Source organism: Paramisgurnus dabryanus, chromosome 4 (assembly GCF_030506205.2).
Source record: "Paramisgurnus dabryanus chromosome 4, PD_genome_1.1, whole genome shotgun sequence".
Taxonomy (NCBI): Eukaryota; Metazoa; Chordata; class Actinopteri; order Cypriniformes; family Cobitidae; genus Paramisgurnus; species Paramisgurnus dabryanus.
In genome coordinates, this window is record NC_133340.1 from 15549457 (window position 1) to 15569265 (window position 19809).

The following is a 19809-nucleotide window of genomic DNA, read 5'->3' on the forward strand; positions in this document are numbered from 1 at the left end:
GCTGTGTGAGTGCATTATGCAATCTCAATATAAACAAGGGCGAATTAAGTTAAGTGGCTTGTAAAAACAAAGCGAAATATGTTCGAGTTTACAGGCAGGGTAACTGACTCAGCCGAGCCAACTGAGCGCATGATATTTAACTTGCAGTTACATACTGAACACATTACAGTTGTTATGTAAGTGTGCATTGTGCTATAATGACTGCTCACTGTACAGTACATTATCACACAATGCACCCAGACAGACTAATTGAAACCCATGAAGTAAAGAGGTCTGGTATCAGCCGGAAGTGGTTTATTTTGAGATATTGACAAGTTGTCTGTACATTACCTTGGTTATTGTGTGGCTACTTGCCAAATAAATAAATAAATGAACTAAAATATTGATTTGAGTTATGAGTCATGATGCTAGCACAGTGTAGGAGACAGGATCAGCAGTTAAATATAATGTTTATTAAAATACTCTCTCAGAAATAAAGGCACAAAAGCTGTCACAGGGGTGGTACCATTTTAAAGAGTGCATATTAATACATCAAAGGTACATTTTGGTACCACTTGTGTACATTTCTGTACCTAAATAGTAAATATCTTGAGAGTGTATCCATCTGTAGAATGCCACAAGTGACCAATCACAATCAAGTATTTACGAACAGAGAGCTAAATACAGTAAACAGTTGGCTAAATGTAATTATAAATGTTAGAAAATATCATAAATTGAAATGTTTTTCTGATGGATGAAGCTGTGCAATAAGTTTCTTTTAGATTTTTTGTTCTGTAAATTTATCAGACGTGAGTGCGCACATAATAGATCATAATTCATATGATTTTAATAGTATTATGTAAGTAGTTATGATGTTAAATTAAACTTTTAGAAGAATGGTATAATATGATTTAGATTCTGAGTGAACCTACGCTCTGACCTATGAAATTCTGGTCATTTTTCTGCAACACTTTATTTATCAGTGCATTACATACCATCACACAACCGTGACCTCTCTAAAGAAGCTGAAAAATAATAGGATTTTTGTGGAGGAGTATTTTCCAGTGAGCTTTTGGGTTCACTCCAGGCTAGCCTGCATGGCGCTGACTCAGTTCCCCTTGAGGTGAATAAATCACATGTTTTATCTGATCTATCTTTCTAAACTTGTGGTTAGAGATTATAGCCTACACAATTTTTAGACATAAGCCATGTGGAGTATATTAGCACCCTTGGTAAATATGATCAAATAAGGCTGTAAAAAATTAATCTGCATTGTTAATCCTTTTGATTTTTTATTAAAAAAATTCACAAAAATGTATCCTTTCATTGGTTAATAGGAATTTAAAATGGAGGGGAAATATCATTATGAAATCAATGTTTTTCTCAAATACTCGTTGGACACAATTATTAGCACCCCTAGAAATTCTTATTGGTAAAATATCTCTGAAGTATATTCCCATTCATTTTCACAATTTTCAGAACTCCAGCATGATTGTAAACACAAAATCATTCAGCTCTGGCTTCTGTTTCACAGAAATATAAAGAGGAGGGGAAACAAAGCCTAAATTCCCTTAATCATCCATCACAATGAGAAAAACCAAAGAATATATTTCTGATGTGCAGCAAAAGATAATTGATCTTCACAAATTGGTGAAGTGGCTTTAAGAAAAGAGCTAGAGCAGTGAAAATGACCGTTTCCATCATCAGGGCAATAATTAAGAATTTCCAACCATCAGAAAATGTTACAAAACTGCCTGAAAGGGAACCTATGCCTATATCGTCCTAATGTACGGTGAGAAGGAGAGTTTGAGTAGCTAAAGACTCTCCTAGGGTCACAGCTGAAGAATTGCAGAAAATTGTTGAGCCTCTGGTTCAGAAAACCTTTTAAAAAATTGTCAAACAGAACCTACATCAACACATGTTGTTTGGGAGGGTTACAAGAAAAATTCTCCTAGCTCATTCAAAAACAAACTAAAGCATATTCAGTTATCAGTCATGACTGGAACTTTAAATGGGCATGGCTTCTATGGTCAGATGAAACTAAAAAATGAGCTTTTAGCAGCAAACACTCAAGATGGGTTTGGTAAACACAGAGAAAAAAAGTACCACATGTGTACAATGAAATATACTGCTGTGTTTTTGATGTTGTGGGCCTATATTTCTGCTGGAGGTTCTGGACATCTTGTTAAAATACATGGCATCATGGATTCTATCAAATACCAACAGATAAAAAATCCGTAAGTGACTGACTCTGTTAGAAACCTTATAATGGGCCATGTTTGGATCCTCTAACTATACAATAACCAAAACACAAACCTCAAAAACAACACAAAAATGGGTCACTGAGCTCAAAACCAAGCTTCTGCTAAAGCCATTCCACTCTTCTGACCTGAACCCCACAGAAAATGAGAGGAGTGAACTGAAGAGGAGAAGCAACAACATGTAGCTGGGAATCTAAAAGGTCTGGAGTGATTCTGGATGAAGGAATGGTCTCTGATCTCTTGTTAGGTGATTTCTTACCTCATCAGGCATTATAGGAGAAAATTTACAAAAACACTGGTATTCCTATCTTTGTGGGGATAATTGGTCCCCACAACGTGATAATTACCAGGTACACACACACACACACACACGCGCGCGTGCGCACACAAAGGCCCTTAGGGAAAGAGAGTAAACTTTCTACAATGCTCATAATCTTCCCTATAATAGGAGGAGAAAGAGTTAATAAACGAATATTTACATGTCACAATAAATATGTAATGTTTTAAAAACACACATTTTACTGAGAAAGCATGGCTACATATGTAATGTCACATGAGGTTAAACAAATTTGAGAATGATAGCCACAGCTTTGAACTCATGCTAGATTTACTGAGACAGGACTGTTTATTCAGTTATTTAAAGCCTACGATGATGTCCACAGTACAGTCTAGAGAAAATCTAGACTGCTTGTATTTTTAAGGGTCTTTAATTAGGTCTTTTTAAGATTTCTGTATTTGGTATTCACAGTATGTTTATGAATATTATCTTAGTCTTTGCTAAGATATGACTATTTTTGTAGTATAGGAAGAATTCATGTATTTCAAATGCTAGTTACTATTTATTGACTAAACCATTTATTATGCAAAAAACTTCCTAAAATATCTTATATTTTAATCTAAAACCATAGAATTTAATGGGAAGTGCTCAACATAATAGAAAAACAGACATGCATGTAAATGTAGGACACTGTGGATGGCTGAATGGTCAACCTATCTTATCTTATTATTTTAACTCCAACACCACCTCCTCTTTTCCTTACTCCTGTTTTTCTATGTGTGTGTTTGCATGTGTGCAAATTAAACTTTATAACTTAAATTTAAATAACGTTTCTGATAATTACTACACCCTTCATGTGGTATTTTATAGGTGCAGAGTTTACCTTATGCAAACATATTGATCGTATGAAATTGGGTCCGGCTACTAAATTTGATAAAAGCCATAAATTATTTTTTACATCTAATGCAGTATTGATTGCAGTGTTGAAACAATTAAATGATTATTTAATCTGTTCACTTTCAGAAAATAAGGTACAAAAACAATCACTGGGACAGTACCTTTTCAAAAACAGTTAACTACGAGTAACACACAAAGAAATATAATTTTTAACCCAGCGGTGTGCTATATCCAATTTTTACCCAGCATGGGTTAAAAACAACCCAGCATTTTTAAAGAGTGCCTAAATGGTGCATATTAGTACCTCAAAGGCACATATTGATATGTACACTCACCTAAAGGATTAGGAACACCATACTAATACTCCTTTTGCCTTCAGAACTGCCTTACTTCTACATGGCATTGATTCAACAAGGTGCTGAAAGCATTCTTTAGAAATGTTGGCCCATATTGATAGGATAGCATCTTGCAGTTGATGAAGATTTGTGGGATGCACATCCAGGGCAATGAAGCTCCCATTCCACCACATCCCAAAGATGCTCTATTGGGTTGAGATCTGGGGACTGTGGGGGCCATTTTAGTACAGTGAACTCATTGTCATGTTCAAGAAACCAATTTGAAATGATTCGAGCTTTGTGACACAGTGCATTATTCTGCTGGAAGTAGCCATCAGAGGATGGGTATATGGTGGTCGTAAAAGAATGGGCATGGTCAGAAACAATGCTCAGGTAGGCCGTGGCATTTAAACGATGCCAAATTGGCACTAAGGGGCCTAAAATGTGCCAAGAAAACATCCCCCACACCATTACACCACCAGCAGCCTGCACAGTGGTAACAAGGCATGATGGATCCATGTTCTCATTCTGTTTACGCAAAATTCTGACTCTACCATCTGAATGTCTCAAGAGAAATCGAGACTCATCAGACCAGGCAACATTTTTCCAGTCTTCAACTGTCCAATTTTGGTGAGCTTGTGCAAATTTTTCCTATTTGTAGTGGAGATGAGTGGTACCCGGTGGGGTCTTCTGCTGTTGTAGCCCATCCGCCTCAAGGTTGTGCGTGTTGTGGCTTCACAAATGCTTTGCTGCATACCTCTGTTGTAATTTTATTTCAGTCAAAGTTGCTCTTTTATCAGTCTGAATCAGTCGGCCCATTCTCCTCTGACCTCTAGCATCAACAAGACTTTTTTGCCCACAGGACTGCCCCATTCTGGATATTTTTCCATTTTCACACCATTCTTTGTAAACCCTAGAAATGGTTGTGTGTGAAAATCACAGTAACTGAGCAGATTGTGAAATACTCACACCGGCCCGTCTGGCACCAACAACCATGCCACGCTCAAAATTGCTTAAATCACCTTTCTTTCCCATTCTGACATTAAGTTTGGAGTTCAGGAGATTGTCTTGACCAGGACCACACCCCTAAATGAATTGAAGCAACTGCCATGTGATTGGTTGATAAGATAATTGCATTAATGAGAAATTGAACAGGTGTTCCTAATAATCCTTTAGGTGAGTGTATATAAATGATATATATTAGGAACTTTAAACGGTACCATCCCAGTCACACATTTTGTACCATTTTCACAGTGTAGCTGCATTGAGATGTGCATAAATTGTATAAGCCTTCTTTATGTAAACATTGACAAAATAGAAGTGACCTTCTTGATGTGAGTCAGCTTTGAAATGTCATGTAAGACTACATCATAGACAGAGCAAATAACCTTATTCTGGTTTTGAAAATTATATTATGTCATTCCTCCCTCTCTTTCTAGGGAAAGAGAGACCATGACAGTCTTAAGTGGTTCTGCCATCAGCACTATCTTACGTAACATCCTTTCAAGGTTTGTCTGAACATATCACTTAATACTTCCTCTAAGTGAAGGGGTTTCTTAGACATCAACAATGAAACCATGCACAGAGCTAACAAATAAACCTGCAATGAGAGCATGTCATTTATTTATCTAAAATGTATTACAGTGTTGTGAAAGTATGTAAACCTGATGTTCATTCTGCTTCTATGGGAAGAACCAAGTTTACATACTGTAAAGTAGCCTACTGTATATATTTTAATGCATTTCAGATGCGAGTCACCCAAAACAACTCTATGCATAGATTTTTATGCAAAGATAAAAAGTGCTTAAATAACTCAAAATCATGTATGTGTTTATAAAAGTGTGCATTTTACCTCATGTTTTCTTTAAAAATAGCTTTATAATCATTACTAGTATTACAAGTGAACACACCATTTTTTTTTTTTTTACAAATACATACATTTGTCTCCAAAATACATAGCCTAGTCCCCAAACTAATTTTCTCTTGCCCCAGCATTTTTCCTAGGCTTACAAAAATCACCTCCCCACATGGGCAAATTGCCTATGGTTCTAGCAAACGTCATAAACCGGCTGCACATGAGAAGGCGCACTCGGGGAAAGCTTTGCGCATGGTCACGCGCTCTCACCCACTACACTGTCGAACAAGTTGCGTTTCATTGGTTATTTTCAAACCGTACAGATGTATGCATGTGACTGAATGACACAGAATTCATTTTTATTCATCTTGATGATGTGACATAAGTCATTCAAAAACCACTTCAGCACACTGGACAGCGCTCCACGGCAGAATGGAAACCAGAGAAGAGGACCCAACGAGGACCACTTTGCAGTGCACGCGACAAATCGGCCAACATTGACTTTGGACAGAGACATGAACTTATTGGAAACATCGCTGGAGTTACTTATCGTCGTAATCGTCGTCGTGTCGCTCGTAGCGAACTTGCTGGTGTTGCTATGCTTCACCTGCAGCGCGGAGGTGCGCGCACAGGTGCCTGGGCTCTTCATCATCAACCTGTCTTTCTGCAACATTCTCATCGCCGTCCTCAACATGCCCTCCACCCTGCTCGGGGTCGTGAAGCGTCAAAAGCCATTTGGCGACTGCTTCTGTTATACAGTAAGCTTTATGGATACTTTTCTGACCACGAACACAATGTTGAGCATGGCAGCTCTCAGTATAGACCGCTGGATAGCAGTTGTCTTTCCTTTAACTTATTCCAGCAGAATGAGACATAAAGATGCCCTACTAATGGTGAGCTATTCTTGGCTGCACTCGCTCGCTTTCTCTCTCACTGCTCTCCTCCTGTCGTGGGTCGACTTTAACCCTGTTTACGCTTCATGCACCGTGCACCTTGCAGAGGAAGGGGTCCGAGGACAATTCGTGGTGTTTACTGTTGTCTTCCACTCATCTACTTTCGCACTCTCGCTTTTCATCCTGAGCTTCACTTATCTGAAAGTACTACAAGTTGCGCGCTTCCATTGCAATAGGATAGACGTTATAACGGTGCAGACGCTCCTGCTGCTTGTGGACATTCAACCGAGGTAGTGATTTTTACAACACCATAGATGTTATAGCATTCAACACAAGCTTAATATGCATTAATGATTTTTTTCTTTAAAACTTCTAAGTGTGAAACAGCGGTGTATACATGAGCAAAAGAAAAGGAGACGGAGAGCCACCAAGAAAATCTGCATATTCATCGGGTCATTCGTTGTGTGCTTCGCCCCCTACGTCTTTACACGGTATTACGTTCTTATCGTATATTATAATGGAATAGGGCAGTGGTTCTCAAACTGGGGGGCCGCGAGATGGTGCCAGGGGGCCCCCAGTTTTATGACATTTTATAAAATACATTAATTTATAATAAATTCTGTATAATGAAACCTCCCAAAAATAACAGCAATACGTTGTATAATTTAATATGTTTTATTTAATTAAAATTATTAAGTTTTAGAATATTTAGTTATACATTTTCTTTTGGGAGGCCACAGAGGGATGCATCGTACCCAAGGGGGGTCGCACGCCGAAAAAGTTTGAGAACCAATAGGGAATTTGAGAATACATGGGAAATACTTGTTGTACATTATTTCTAAAAGCGTCCTCGTTGATTGGCTTTTGCAATTAGTCATAAACTATAAATCTCTAAAAGTGGTTGAGGTTTCAAAGAGATAGTTCACCCAAAAATGAAAATTCTTTCATCATTTACTCATCATTATGTTATTCTAAACCTGTATGAGTTTCTTTATTTTGTTGAACACAAAAGAAAAGATTTTGGTAAATGGTTTTGAACAACATGAGTAAATGATGACAGAATTTAGGTGAACTATCTCTTTAAGGCATTGTCTTTAACCCTAACCCCTAACCAAGCCTACTTTAGAATGTACTTAATATACATTAAAGTGATATGCAAGACAAACATAGATACTGTATATGAAATATAATATCAAAAGATGATTATTTAATTTGTTGATATTTTCCTTAAAGGATATTTTTGGAAAATATGCTCATTTTCCAGCTCCCCTAAAGTTAAACATTTAATTTTTAAGCTGATCTCCGGGTCTGGCAGTACCACTTTTTTTAGCATAGCATAATCCATTTTATCTGATTAGACCATTAGCATCGAGCAAAAAATAACCAAAGAGTTTCGATATTTTTACTATTTAAAATTTGACTTTTCTGTAGTTACATTATGTACTAAGACCAACAAAAAATGAAAAGTTGCGATTTTCTAGGCCGAAATATAGGAATTAGATCTCATAATGGCGTAATGATCAAGGGCTTTGCTGTGGTAACATGGCTGCAGGATGCACAAAGATATTACGCACTGCCCGAAAATAGTCCCCTTGGCAACTTTCAAGAGCAGGGGACTATTTTTCGGTCAGTGCATAATATCATTGCGCCTCCTGCAGCCATGTTATGGCAGGAAGTCCTTGATAATTATGCCAGAATGAGAGTATAGTCCTAGAAATATCTGCCTAAATAATCACAACTTTAAATTTTCCGTCAGTCTTAGTACACGATGTAATTACAGTAGAGTCAAGTTTTAAATAAGAAAAATATCGAAACTTTTTGGTTATTTTTTGCGCGATGCTAATGGTCTAATCAGATTCAATGGATTATGCTAAGCTATGCTAAAAGTGGTACCGCCAGACCCTGAATGAGCTGAATGGATTCCAAAACGGTAAAAATCAAATGTTTAACTCTAGGGGAGCTGGAAAAGAGCATATTTTCAATAAAAGTGGAGTGTCCCTTTAATGTATTATGTAATATGAAAATAAAATAACCTACCCAGTGGTATCACAGAAACAATATGCTAATTTATTTAAATTAGTTTTCAGCATGGCCATAAAGTACTTAATTGCTGTTTACCATGACATTTATCTACTTTCATTCTGTTCCCATAGGCTGACTGAGCTCCTTCTCTCTGTTCAGATCAACCATTACTGGGGAATCATGAGCAAGTGCCTGATGTACAGTAAAGCTGCCTCTGACCCTTTTGTCTACTCCCTGTTGCGTAAACAATATAAAAAGGCCCTCGCTGGTGTGTGCAATAAGATTTTCGGACAGAATTCTTACCCACTCTCTGTTCAGAGCAGCCCAGAAGACACAGCAAGTGAATATTACACACAGAAGGTTACCAAGCTACTAAAGGATAATTATTACAATAAAAAAACAACGGACATACTGGGGAATGTGCAGTCAATTAACGTTAATGGCAAAAAGGCAGATCTTATTGCTTCATAAAGTGAACTAGTATTAAAATCAAATAATGGCTTACATTACAATCCAACTAATTTATATCTTTGTGAGGCCACAAGCCTGTGAAAAAAACTACCACTCATCATGGATAAAAAATGATAGTGAGATTACATTATGGGGATTTTTAAGGAGCCCTTTTGGAATGGGACCCTTTTTACATGATATATTTTGTGCAACCATTACAACTTTAAAAGTCTATTAAAGTTCTCCACAATGTTTTTGAGGATTGTCACAGAAGGTGAAGCATTTGTCAGTCACTGGATTGTCTTTTCTTAACCTCAGAACAAGAAGTTTTGCACACTCATCTATTTTAAATGTATGCATGAAATATGAAGTAATGTAGCTATTAAAAAGTAACATTATTAATAGCCTAGTACATAAATGTAAAGTGTGAAACGTTTGATATTGTACAAAACTGTTAAGATCACGATGCGTTGCACCACTTTCTTGTATTGCATGGCTGAGATTTTGGTTTAAATTGTAAAATGTATATATTTATAGCCTACAGCCAGGTGTGCACGTGCGTTTTACGATGACGTAAAGTTACGGAAGTTAATTTCTCACAAGAAAACCTAGAAATAAGTACTTGAATGATTTTGAGTAAGTATAGACTAGCAAAGAGTAATTGGCAGTCTTTATAAAACGACTATAATTACTGTGAGTCCCAGACAAAGGCCGCCTACAGCGCGAGAGAGTTTCTGTTGTAATTTGATCATTTGGCTCTGGTGCTCTAGACTCTCCCCAAAGCGATGGGGGTTGCTTAACTTTTCGGAAAATGATCACCGACTGCCACATCATTCCGTTTATAGAAAACAAAATGCTTACGGTTTTTATCATTTTAAGCGCTTTAGCGACATGCTGGAGCCTCCCGCGGCGGTGTACACCAGATGAAGAAGCAATAGGTAATGGATACATTTATTGAATGAGCGTTGCACAATTTAACATATGCCTATGAAGATGGACCATTGCAATATTTCTAATGTGTTGTCAATCTACATATTAATTTTAAGTTCTGATAATATATTTTGTAATAAATAGTAGTTTCTGCTCTTTGTATTGGACGAAATACAGAATACTTTACTACTAAGTTTTTTTTAATTTCATTATAAAATCTTGATCTAAATATGCTTAATTTGTGGACATTTAGCCATATATTTAGTTATAGTGCATTCAAACTATACATTTTTGACAGTATGTTATACGTATGTGCGTTCCGTGGGAATCGAACCCTTTTGCTCGTCTAATGCTACAGGAACACATATAATCTTCCTATAAATGTATTTACAAAACTTCAATTTATTTATGGTTATTTAACAAATAGCTTTATGAATGGACGGGCTAATTGTAAATTAAGTTGTATGTTGCCCAAATGTGCTAAAATGTTTAAAGTTTTATAATGTAGTTTTTAAGTAAAATTTTGTGCTCTTATTAGCAAACATGCACGCACCACAAGTAATGTAAACATACAAACACATAGACACTGTCACGCCATAACATCTGTGCAGAAGATATTTTTTTTCGACTGCGTACTCTACCGCCATCTGTCGGCGCTTTGTGATGACTTCACCGGCGGTAACATCCTCTATGAATCATTGTTTTTCAGGAAGATGCAAAACATCTGCAGAAGACAGACGTAAGTATTGTTTTTTTTTTTTTTTTTTTTAACAACAATGTGCATGCTGAGTCTGGTTTTGTATTTGTTTTGTATATAATACATAATTATATCCTATTGCTTTTTTGGGGGGGTACTTAAAAGGTAGGCTACTTCAAATACCAAATAGCATTGCAAGATAGAACTCGTTTGACAAAGACTCAGATAAAGTCATGATATATCGCCAAAGCCTTAGGGTGATTTAGTGTCAAGGATTAGTGGCTTATCAGATTTTAAAGGGTTTATCCATGATTTCTTCAAAGGGCCACAGCTCAAGTATTATCTTCCCCTCTGTATAATATTTTAAATACACAACCAGGTCCTCCCATCCCATATACTATCTAATCTTAAAATAAATAAAAAATTCCTCTGCAGATTATGCAGTTTCACTACATTTACCAGGAGCAGATTTCCAATAAAATAAACTTTTGGTAATGGGGAAAATCTGATTTTTCCATGTTTAAGGCTATGATTGGGTCCCCAGTGCTTCTATCAACCTAGAAAATGGGAGAAGATCAACCCAGTAACTTTTTTTGGTAAACCATTCTCTGCAAGCTTGTGAAAAAATAGGTCTTGAAATGTTGCTCCTCTTATGATGTCAGAAGGGGATAATACCGCCCCTTAATCTGCACTATCTAACCACGACACTGCCATTTTTGTGCATTTGAAAAAAAAATAGAGGTTAAAAACTGTAAAAAAAAAAACCTAGCCATTTTTTCACAAACTTAGTTTGCAAATTTGTTCTCTCCCATCCCCAGCGCAGTGTATAGAGATGGTGCTTGGCTACTGCCAGGATGTGCCGTACAGCTACACTACATTCCCCAACATTGTGGGCCACCGTACACGGCAGGATTTAGAGATGGGTGCAGAGTACTTGCTCCTGAGTGTGATCCAGAGTCTGTTGAAAGGAGAGTGTACTCCAGATATCCGTCTGTTGGGCTGTTCAGTGCTGGCCCCTCGTTGTCAAGATGGCAAGCTTTTTAAGCCGTGCCGTAGCTCGTGTGAGATGGTGAGAAAGAGCTGCGTTCATGCCTTTGAAGCCATTGAAATGGCATGGCCGTACTTTCTGGATTGTGACCGTTTCTTTGTTGGTGAAGAGGAGGGTTGTTACGACCCATTGTCCCAGCTAAAAGGTAAGAGTTGAATGTGCACTGTAAAAAATGTTGGTTCAGTACCTGTCTGCCTTACAATTTTAAGTTAATTCAACTTAAAAATAAGTAAGTGTGAAAAAAAATGTGTTTAAAGGGACACTCCACTTTTTTTGAAAATATGCTCATTTTCCAGCTCCCCTAGAGTTAAACATTTGATTTTTACCGTTTTGGAAACCATTCAGGTGATCTCCGGGTCTGGCGCTACCACTTTTAGCATAGCTTAGCACAATGCATTGAATCTGATTAGACCATTAGCATCGCCCTCAAAAATAAGAGTTTCAGTATTTTTCCTATTTAAAACTTGACTCTTCTGTAGTTACATTATGTACTAAGACCGACTGAAAATTTAAAACTTGACTCTTCTGTAGTTACATTATGTACTAAGACCGACGGAAAATTAAAAGTTGTGATTTTTTAGGCAGATATGACTAGGAAATATAATCTCATTCTGGCGTAATAATCAAGGAATATTTCACATATTCTTTTTAAAAATCATACAAATAGTTCATAAGAAATATTGTAAATATTCGGTTGTTGATGTTTTTTTACAAGTGGTTTATATAAAATCTATAATGTTTTCACATAACTGTAATTTTTCTCGCTGTCTTTCATATTCCCTTCAGCAAAGCAGGAGGTGACTTTTGCCAACATATCTGATGGTGGACTTTCCACCGTCCTCCAGTTCATTTATCACTCTAACTCTCAGATGTTCAGCGTGCTGAAAAAGACGGCAGCTAAGTGCTCGCACATCTCTCAGACATACAGCATCGGACGTAGTGTGGAAGGCAAAGATTTGCTAGTTATTGAATTCTCCAGTAACCCTGGACAACATGACCCACGTGAGTACCAGAAACTGCATTTGTTGTTAATACTTTTGTCAATACTTCTTCTTATCTGTCTCTTTAATGCCCTCTAGTGGAGCCAGAGATAAAGTTAATTGGGAACATGCATGGAAATGAGGTGCTGGGCAGGCAGCTGCTGATATACCTGGCTCAGTATCTGTGCTCGGAGTACCTGCTGGGCAATGAAAGGATTCAGACCCTCATCAACACAACACGAATCCACATCCTGCCCTCCATGAACCCCGACGGCTATGAGGTCGCAGCCTCTGAGGTAGCTGATAGGAACGACCCCGAAAACATCAACCAGGAAGTAAATATGTTGTCCATATCGGAGACGAGTCTGTCTGACTGACCATAGAAAACTCCCTGCACCAGAGAGCCTCAGAAAGAGATAGAGAGAGAGATAAGCACTTTTTTATACCAAATTAAACCATTACAAATCAAAAAATAATTTGGTACAATAATTGGATATGGTATGAACTTAAAGGACAACTGGTAGAGGGAGGCCCTTGACTAACAACTTTAACGGGCACTTGCAATGCCTTTTCATTGTAACACTCGGTAGTATTTTGCATTAACATTTGCTTGGTAAACTAATTATAGATTCCTCTTAAATCTTCTAAACTAATCACCACGGGTGATGTTTAAACACATATCCGTAATTCAGATTAAGTCAATTACCACCAAAAAATGTTTTAGATAATGTGAACTGTATCTCAGATGAGACCATAAAACTGTTAATAATTTAATTTAACAGATATATCTTTGCCTGGTTCTGATGTTTTCTGTCTTTTGCATATTTTCTTTTACTCACTGGAAACATCTTTATTACTTGAATATTTGATTTTGATTTGAATTTTTGATTCGATCCTGTTTTACTATCTGTACATCATTTAGGTACGCGACAGTATACAATTGTGGTAACACTTTACTTAAAGAGGTGTTCATAAGACTGAGATGACACTTCCATAAACATTAAGGAGATTTTATGAACATTTATGACAACTGTCATTAAGTATCATTTGTTCAGTTATGTCATTTTTAACGCAAAGATGACATTGTTTAAAATGTCTTTGTTATGACAACTTGACATTAACCAATACATCATAACTTGTCATAAATCTGTTATAAACATGACATAGCAGAATAATTATCAAACTTAGGAAACTACCTAGCTTTATGGGTTAACATTACATTAAACTGTCATTTAAATGTCATTAAGTGTTAATACTCTGTCAAATATTTTTATGCAACAGACACATCAAAATATTATACTAAACTTTATGTATGTGCACCATATATATAAAAAAAATGACAACTAACAGAACTTGTTCTCTTCCTCACACAGAGTTCTGAAATTTTCTGACATAGAAGAAAAAACTTACAAAATATTTAATTAATTAATTAATAATAACAGTTTTTGCATGGCCTAACCCATTATTGTATGTTTTCATTTAATTTTAGGTAAATCTCTAGATCTCTAAATGCAATAAAATATAATTTTATCAATTTTAATTATTATTATTATTGGATGATTGATTTTATTTCTTAAACACATGGAGGAAAATTAAAAAAAACAAAACATTATGAACTAAAGAATGCTCATGATGTCGTTATAAAACAATTTGATAGAATATTAACACTTAATGACATTTAAATGACATATTTTTACCACTGTAGTTGAGGTCAAGAAAAATATTCATGACACTTTTATAAAACTATTTGAAAGAGTATTAACACTTAATGACATTTTTATGACAAATTCAATTTGTATCATTGGTAAAAGTGATCAGTTATGTTGTCTTGGTCATTAAGTTGTCATGACAAGTTATGATCTGTTGGTTTATGTCAAGTTGTCATAACAAAGACACTCAAACTATGTCATCTTTGCATTAAAAATGACATAATTAAACAAATGACACTTAATGACAGTTGTCATAAACATGCATAAAATCTCCTTCAAGTTCATGACACGTGTCATGTCAGGATTATGAATGTGTAATTTTAGCATTATGAACACCCTTTCAAGTAAAGTGTTACCACAATTGTTAGTACTGAGAGTTTGATGTGTGGTGAATTTCCTGCTGTACATGTAAAATGAATTCTCCAAAAAGGTTCAAAAAACAAATAGCAATAGATATGTTACTGAAAAAATACAGCAACTTCCTATTTCTTAAACAATAGGGCCATGAGTTCAATGGATGGACCAGCGGTCGGACCAATGCACAGAATCTCGATCTCAACCGCAACTTTCCTGACCTCACCTCCATCTTCTACAATCGCCGTCGCTTTAGACATTTCCGTAGTGACCACATCCCCATTCCTGACTCTTACTGGATGAATAAGGTAATGTGTCATTATTTGTTGAGCTACAGTACAATTTAGGGTCTTTGTCATGTTTAAATGACAATCTCAGGTAAACAAAAAGTTATAGTAATGCATGCATAAAAGTATTCTTCATTGATAAAATCTATATCTATGTTAATGCAAATGTAAAGCAAAGGTCTTTACCTACTTTCAGGTGGTTGCACCAGAGACCTACGCTGTAATGAAGTGGATAAGGTCCATTCCTTTTGTCATATCTGCCAGTATGCATGGTGGGGAACTGGTCATCTCATACCCGTTCGACTTCTCTAGAAACCCCCATGAAGACAAACTGTTCTCTCCCACACCAGATGAACAAGTGAGGAAATAAATGTTTCCTAGTGTCGATACTCACATGTGTAAGTGTGATTGCCTAACAAATACATTTTTTAGATCTTTAGGCAGCTGGCTAGGATTTATGCGGATGCTCATGCTACTATGTCCAACAGTGACACAGAGAGATGTGGAGCCGCGTTTGCCAGTAAAGGAGGGATAACCAATGGAGCACAGTGGTACAGCTTTGCTGGAGGTAAATACATTTACTATATGAGCAAGCCAAGCCATGTCAGATTGAAAAGTTTCTAAAGAAACCTTCATATTTCGGACATCTCTTTCTGTGTGCACATGTGCTTACCTTTTAATTTTCAATTTCTGTCTGTGTCAGGAATGTCAGACTTTAACTACCTGCACAGTAACTGTTATGAGATCACCGTAGAATTGGGATGTGATAAATTCCCATCTGAAGAGGAGCTCTACCCCGAGTGGCGCAGGAATAAAGAGGCACTGCTCAGCTTTATGGAGTCTGTGAGTTCATCATTCTGTTGGGTCATCTAAATATATAAATGAAGAAAAGTTGTATGGTATCTTAAAATATGTGGCTTGTGGTTATAGTTAAATCAACCAGCTTCGAGTCGTAATTTCAATTTAATCTGAATCATATAAGATAAGACTAATAAAAGTAATTCATATAATAAATAATTGAGATAACAGTTTTTACATCTATTGACCTGTGAACAACACTAGTGATACATGAAGGAAAGTGTTAACAGATAAAGAAATTCAACTTCAGCATTTCATTGATTTACTGTATACTGGGTTATTTTCAACCCAGCCTTGGGTCAGAAAGGGGAAACCCTCTTGGGTTAAATTAAGCTATGTTTATAATTGACCCAACAATTGGGATTTGGACCATTTCAAAGTAATTTCAACTGTATTGACTAGTGATGAGTTGCTGTAACTTGTAATATAAAGTTGACATAAATAAAGCAGATTGGACTTGATTTAATAAGTTACAGCAATTCATCACTTGTCAAGATAGTTGAAATGACTTCCATTTGCTACCCAATCTCACGGCAAGTCGCGTTATAGTCAAAAAATATTTGATTAATTTATTCGTTTTCAGGACACGGTTTTCCGCTTTTTCGTCCCATTGAGCACAAATGTCTTTTTTGTGTCACTCAGCACAAATTTCTATAAAAAGTTTTTTGGTAAAACGACTTTCTTTATCATGTAATTTTATATTTTGTTTTCTTGTTGTCTTTTCCTATTTTTAAATCATTGTCGCTTAGGGTTAGATTTGGGGTTTGGGTTAGGATGTAATTGAATGTATTGGCACTTTCTACATGTATTTTTTATTTTAAAACTATTTTCGCTTGGGGTTGGGGTTAGAGTTGGGGTTTGGGTTAGGATGTCTGAAAAGTAACAGAAAGTCATTCTAACCACAACCCCAAGTGACAATAGTTTAAAAATTGGAAAAAACAATGAGAAAACAAAATATGAAATGACACAGAAAAGAAAGTTGTGCCGACATGGACACGAATAACTATAGAAATTCGTGCTCAATGGGATGAAAAAATCCTGACCACAATTAAATGAATCAAATATTTTGTGACTATAGCGTGATTTGCTGTGAGACAAATTTTCGGTTTCGTAGTTGATTAAACTTAAAGGGGGGTTGCCCAGACAGTCCTTAAAGAACTATATAACTAGTTTTAACAAACATATCTTACTAAAACATTACTTACTTTTTTCAATGCATTTTGAGGCAAAACAAAGGGCACGTATGCATTTTAAGATATGTCAGTGTAAATTGTTTTCAGTTTGGACAGCTCTTACATTTATTTTAGTCCAGGACTCGTCTAATCCCTGTCCGGGAAACCGCCCCAAAAAGTTTTAGCCCGAAGTCCAAAAATTTTCTTTACAGTATAGTATTTTGGGTTGAAACAACCTAGCCAACCTGTAGTGTTTTCCGTGACACTGACACAACATGTCACGTCGTATTTCCGTGAACGTGTCATTGTCACGTATTTGTTACTGAACTGTTTTGTACTATTTTCAAACCATTGGCGCTTCGGTTTAGGATTAGATTTAGTGTTTGCGTTAGGATATCACTTTAAATATTGGTTTATACCTTTTTTCATGATTTCTTTTTTATAATTTATGATTTTTAAACCATTGTGGCCTGGCATTAGGGTTAGAGTTGGGTTTGGGTACGGATGTCATTTAATGTAAATCTAACGCTAAACCGAAGCGACAAGTAAGAAAATAGGACGAAACAGTTGAGTAACAAATACGTGACAGTGACACGTAAACAGATATACATGACATGTTCACGCAAAAAGGCGGAAAAACACGTCAGTGTAATGGAAAAAACTCACACAAAATAACGTGACTAGGTATATAATTTCGTGATAATGGGTTGACCTAGCATAGGTTAAATTAGAACCGAAAGTTTGGGTTTGTCCCCTTTTGACCCAAACCAGGGTTGAAAATAACCCACCATGTTTAAGAGTGTATATAAAGTGTGTATTACTGCCTTGCAGGTCCACAAAGGTATAAAAGGCATTGTGAAAGATGAATACGGCAATGGCATTAAAGGAGCCACAATATCTGTTAAGGGCATGCGACATGACATCACTACAGGTAAGAGTAAAACATAAAATGAAGGAAAATATAACCCACTTATTATTGTAGCCCTGATAAACTGATCAAATGTATAGCTTACCTGTGGTGTAGGTTGCTTCGGATAACCCTGTCTGCCAAATGCATAATGTAAATGTATGAAAGTCTTTTCAGCGGTAAGTTTTGCACAAATGTGACCATAGACCATCTGAAAAATCTGGAATCTGAGGGTGTTAAAAAAATTAAGTTTTGATACATTTATGGTAGGAAATCTATATGGAACGTGATCTTTACATTATATCCTAATAATTTTTGCATAAAAGAAAAAATTATAATTTTGACCCATACAATGTATTATTTATACAAATATACCAGTGTGACTCAAAACACAAATTGTTTTGGGGTCACAAATGTAAATTTTTTGTCTATCTCTATAGCTGAGGATGGCGATTACTGGAGACTGTTAAACCCCGGTGTCCACATTGTGACTGCAGCTGCTTCTGGCTACTCGAGAGTATCGAAGCGCATTAACCTACCGAGGAACCTGCAGGTGGGCCGGGTGGACTTTGTGTTAAAAAAGGTCCCGCGAGAACCCTCTCTTGACTACTTCAACATCCCTGAACTGGACAACTACGAGCGCTTCGATCCGTTCAATCAGTTCGAGCAGTACAGCCAGAGAGAGCTCGGAGAGAATGGCGAGGAAAGGACTGAGAAACCATGGTGGTGGGCTTATTTCAGCCAGTTAGGGATATCTGCACCCACCTGGCTCTTACGGAACTATTAGAGCTCCTCAGGGCATCGCTGAAAAGCAACTAGATTATTATTTTTTGTACCCGAACCCTACTTGATGATTCATGTCAGAACAATAGCTTCATTTGACATGCAATATGTGCAGCTAACCACTAGGTATGGGGAAAATATTAGTGCTATTGTATAGCTTGTGTTATATTTAAGTCTTGCACAGAATCAGCATTCTGAATTTTAACAACACTCGATCAAAGTTATGGGATTGGCTGTAGTTAATTCAGTGTGTTCTACTTAGACCATGTCTTATATCACTTTTACTAACACATGAATTGCATGATTTGTAAGGTTGTCATTAAAGTAGTAGCAGAAAAGTTCATTTTTATTAAACCACTTAAGTGTTTTAACAGTTGTTCTATTTCTTTAGCCATTATTAGTTTATCGCCATTAGAGTATCTTAAATATTTGAAACAGTGCACTAAACATTTAACGGATTTAACATTTAAGTGTTTTTATATTGTGCATACCAAATTAGTATTATGGCATGAAATGCTGTCAAGTTTAGTCTTCAGTCGAACTCAGTGTTATATAAAATATACACTGTAAAAAGTAAAAGTAGGATCAACTTAAAAAAATGACTTCAATTGGTTACACCTAAAAAAATATGTTTTATAAACATACATGTTTTCACTTTAGAAGTAGAAAATGTTTAAATATTTTAGGTGTTACCAATTGAAGTTATTTTTTAAAAGTTTTTCACCTTAAATTTTTTACTTAAAGTGAGACTTGAATTAAGTTTTTTTTTATGTAGAGCAGCTTTCACTTTATACAGTGTATCCTTATAATTGTTCTTCCTTGTAATGACATTTAAAGGGGAGATTTCACAAGACCTTTTTAAGTCAAATAAATATTTGGGGTACGTATGTGAAGTTCTAGTTCAAAATACCATATAGATAATTTATTATAGCACGTTAAAATTGCCACTTTGTAAATGTGCAGTTTTTGGGTGTGTCCTTTTAAATGCAAATTGATCTCTGCACTAAATTGCAGTGCCGTGGTTGGATAGTGCAGAGTAAGGGGTGGTATTATCGGGTATTAACCTCTTCTGACATCATAAGGGGAGCCAAATTTCAATTACCTTTTTACATGCT

The 19809-nt window shown here is 36.2% G+C and overlaps 2 protein-coding genes across 3 annotated transcripts; both read left to right on the forward strand.

Moving 5' to 3' along the window:
* The first annotated feature begins 5831 nt into the window (after positions 1–5831).
* gpr78a (G protein-coupled receptor 78a) lies at positions 5832–9431 on the forward strand. Its single transcript, XM_065265269.2, has 3 exons — positions 5832–6787; positions 6875–6988; positions 8651–9431. Exons 1-3 carry the CDS (start codon positions 6120–6122, stop codon positions 8988–8990), a joined length of 1122 nt encoding a protein of 373 aa, XP_065121341.1. The 5' UTR covers positions 5832–6119; the 3' UTR covers positions 8991–9431.
* A 196-nt stretch (positions 9432–9627) lies between these two features.
* Positions 9628–19065, forward strand: cpz (carboxypeptidase Z). Of its 2 annotated transcripts, none has more exons than XM_065265267.2 (11): positions 9628–9907; positions 10609–10638; positions 11415–11789; positions 12431–12646; positions 12724–12959; positions 14834–14995; positions 15171–15332; positions 15407–15542; positions 15678–15817; positions 17836–17935; positions 18352–19065. In XM_065265267.2, exons 1-11 carry the CDS (start codon positions 9781–9783, stop codon positions 18696–18698), a joined length of 2031 nt encoding a protein of 676 aa, XP_065121339.1. In that variant the 5' UTR covers positions 9628–9780; the 3' UTR covers positions 18699–19065. The 2 variants fall into 2 exon arrangements, with proteins under 2 accessions (XP_065121339.1, XP_065121340.1); XM_065265268.1 differs by having other exon boundaries at positions 12724–12920.
* Positions 19066–19809: the final 744 nt, after the last annotated feature.

Bases quoted from the DNA above. Each gene is read 5' to 3' on its own strand.
- gpr78a (XM_065265269.2), top strand. From the start codon at position 6,120: ATGAACTTATTGGAAACATCGCTGGAGTTACTTATCGTCGTAATCGTC. The intron at 6,788-6,874 runs GTAGTGATTTTT...AAAACTTCTAAG, and splicing joins CTTGTGGACATTCAACCGAG to TGTGAAACAGCGGTGTATAC. The intron at 6,989-8,650 runs GTATTACGTTCT...CTGTTCCCATAG, and splicing joins GCCCCCTACGTCTTTACACG to GCTGACTGAGCTCCTTCTCT.
- cpz (XM_065265267.2), top strand. From the start codon at position 9,781: ATGATCACCGACTGCCACATCATTCCGTTTATAGAAAACAAAATGCTT. The intron at 10,639-11,414 runs GTAAGTATTGTT...TCCCATCCCCAG, and splicing joins AACATCTGCAGAAGACAGAC to CGCAGTGTATAGAGATGGTG. The intron at 12,960-14,833 runs GTAAATATGTTG...CTTAAACAATAG, and splicing joins CCGAAAACATCAACCAGGAA to GGCCATGAGTTCAATGGATG.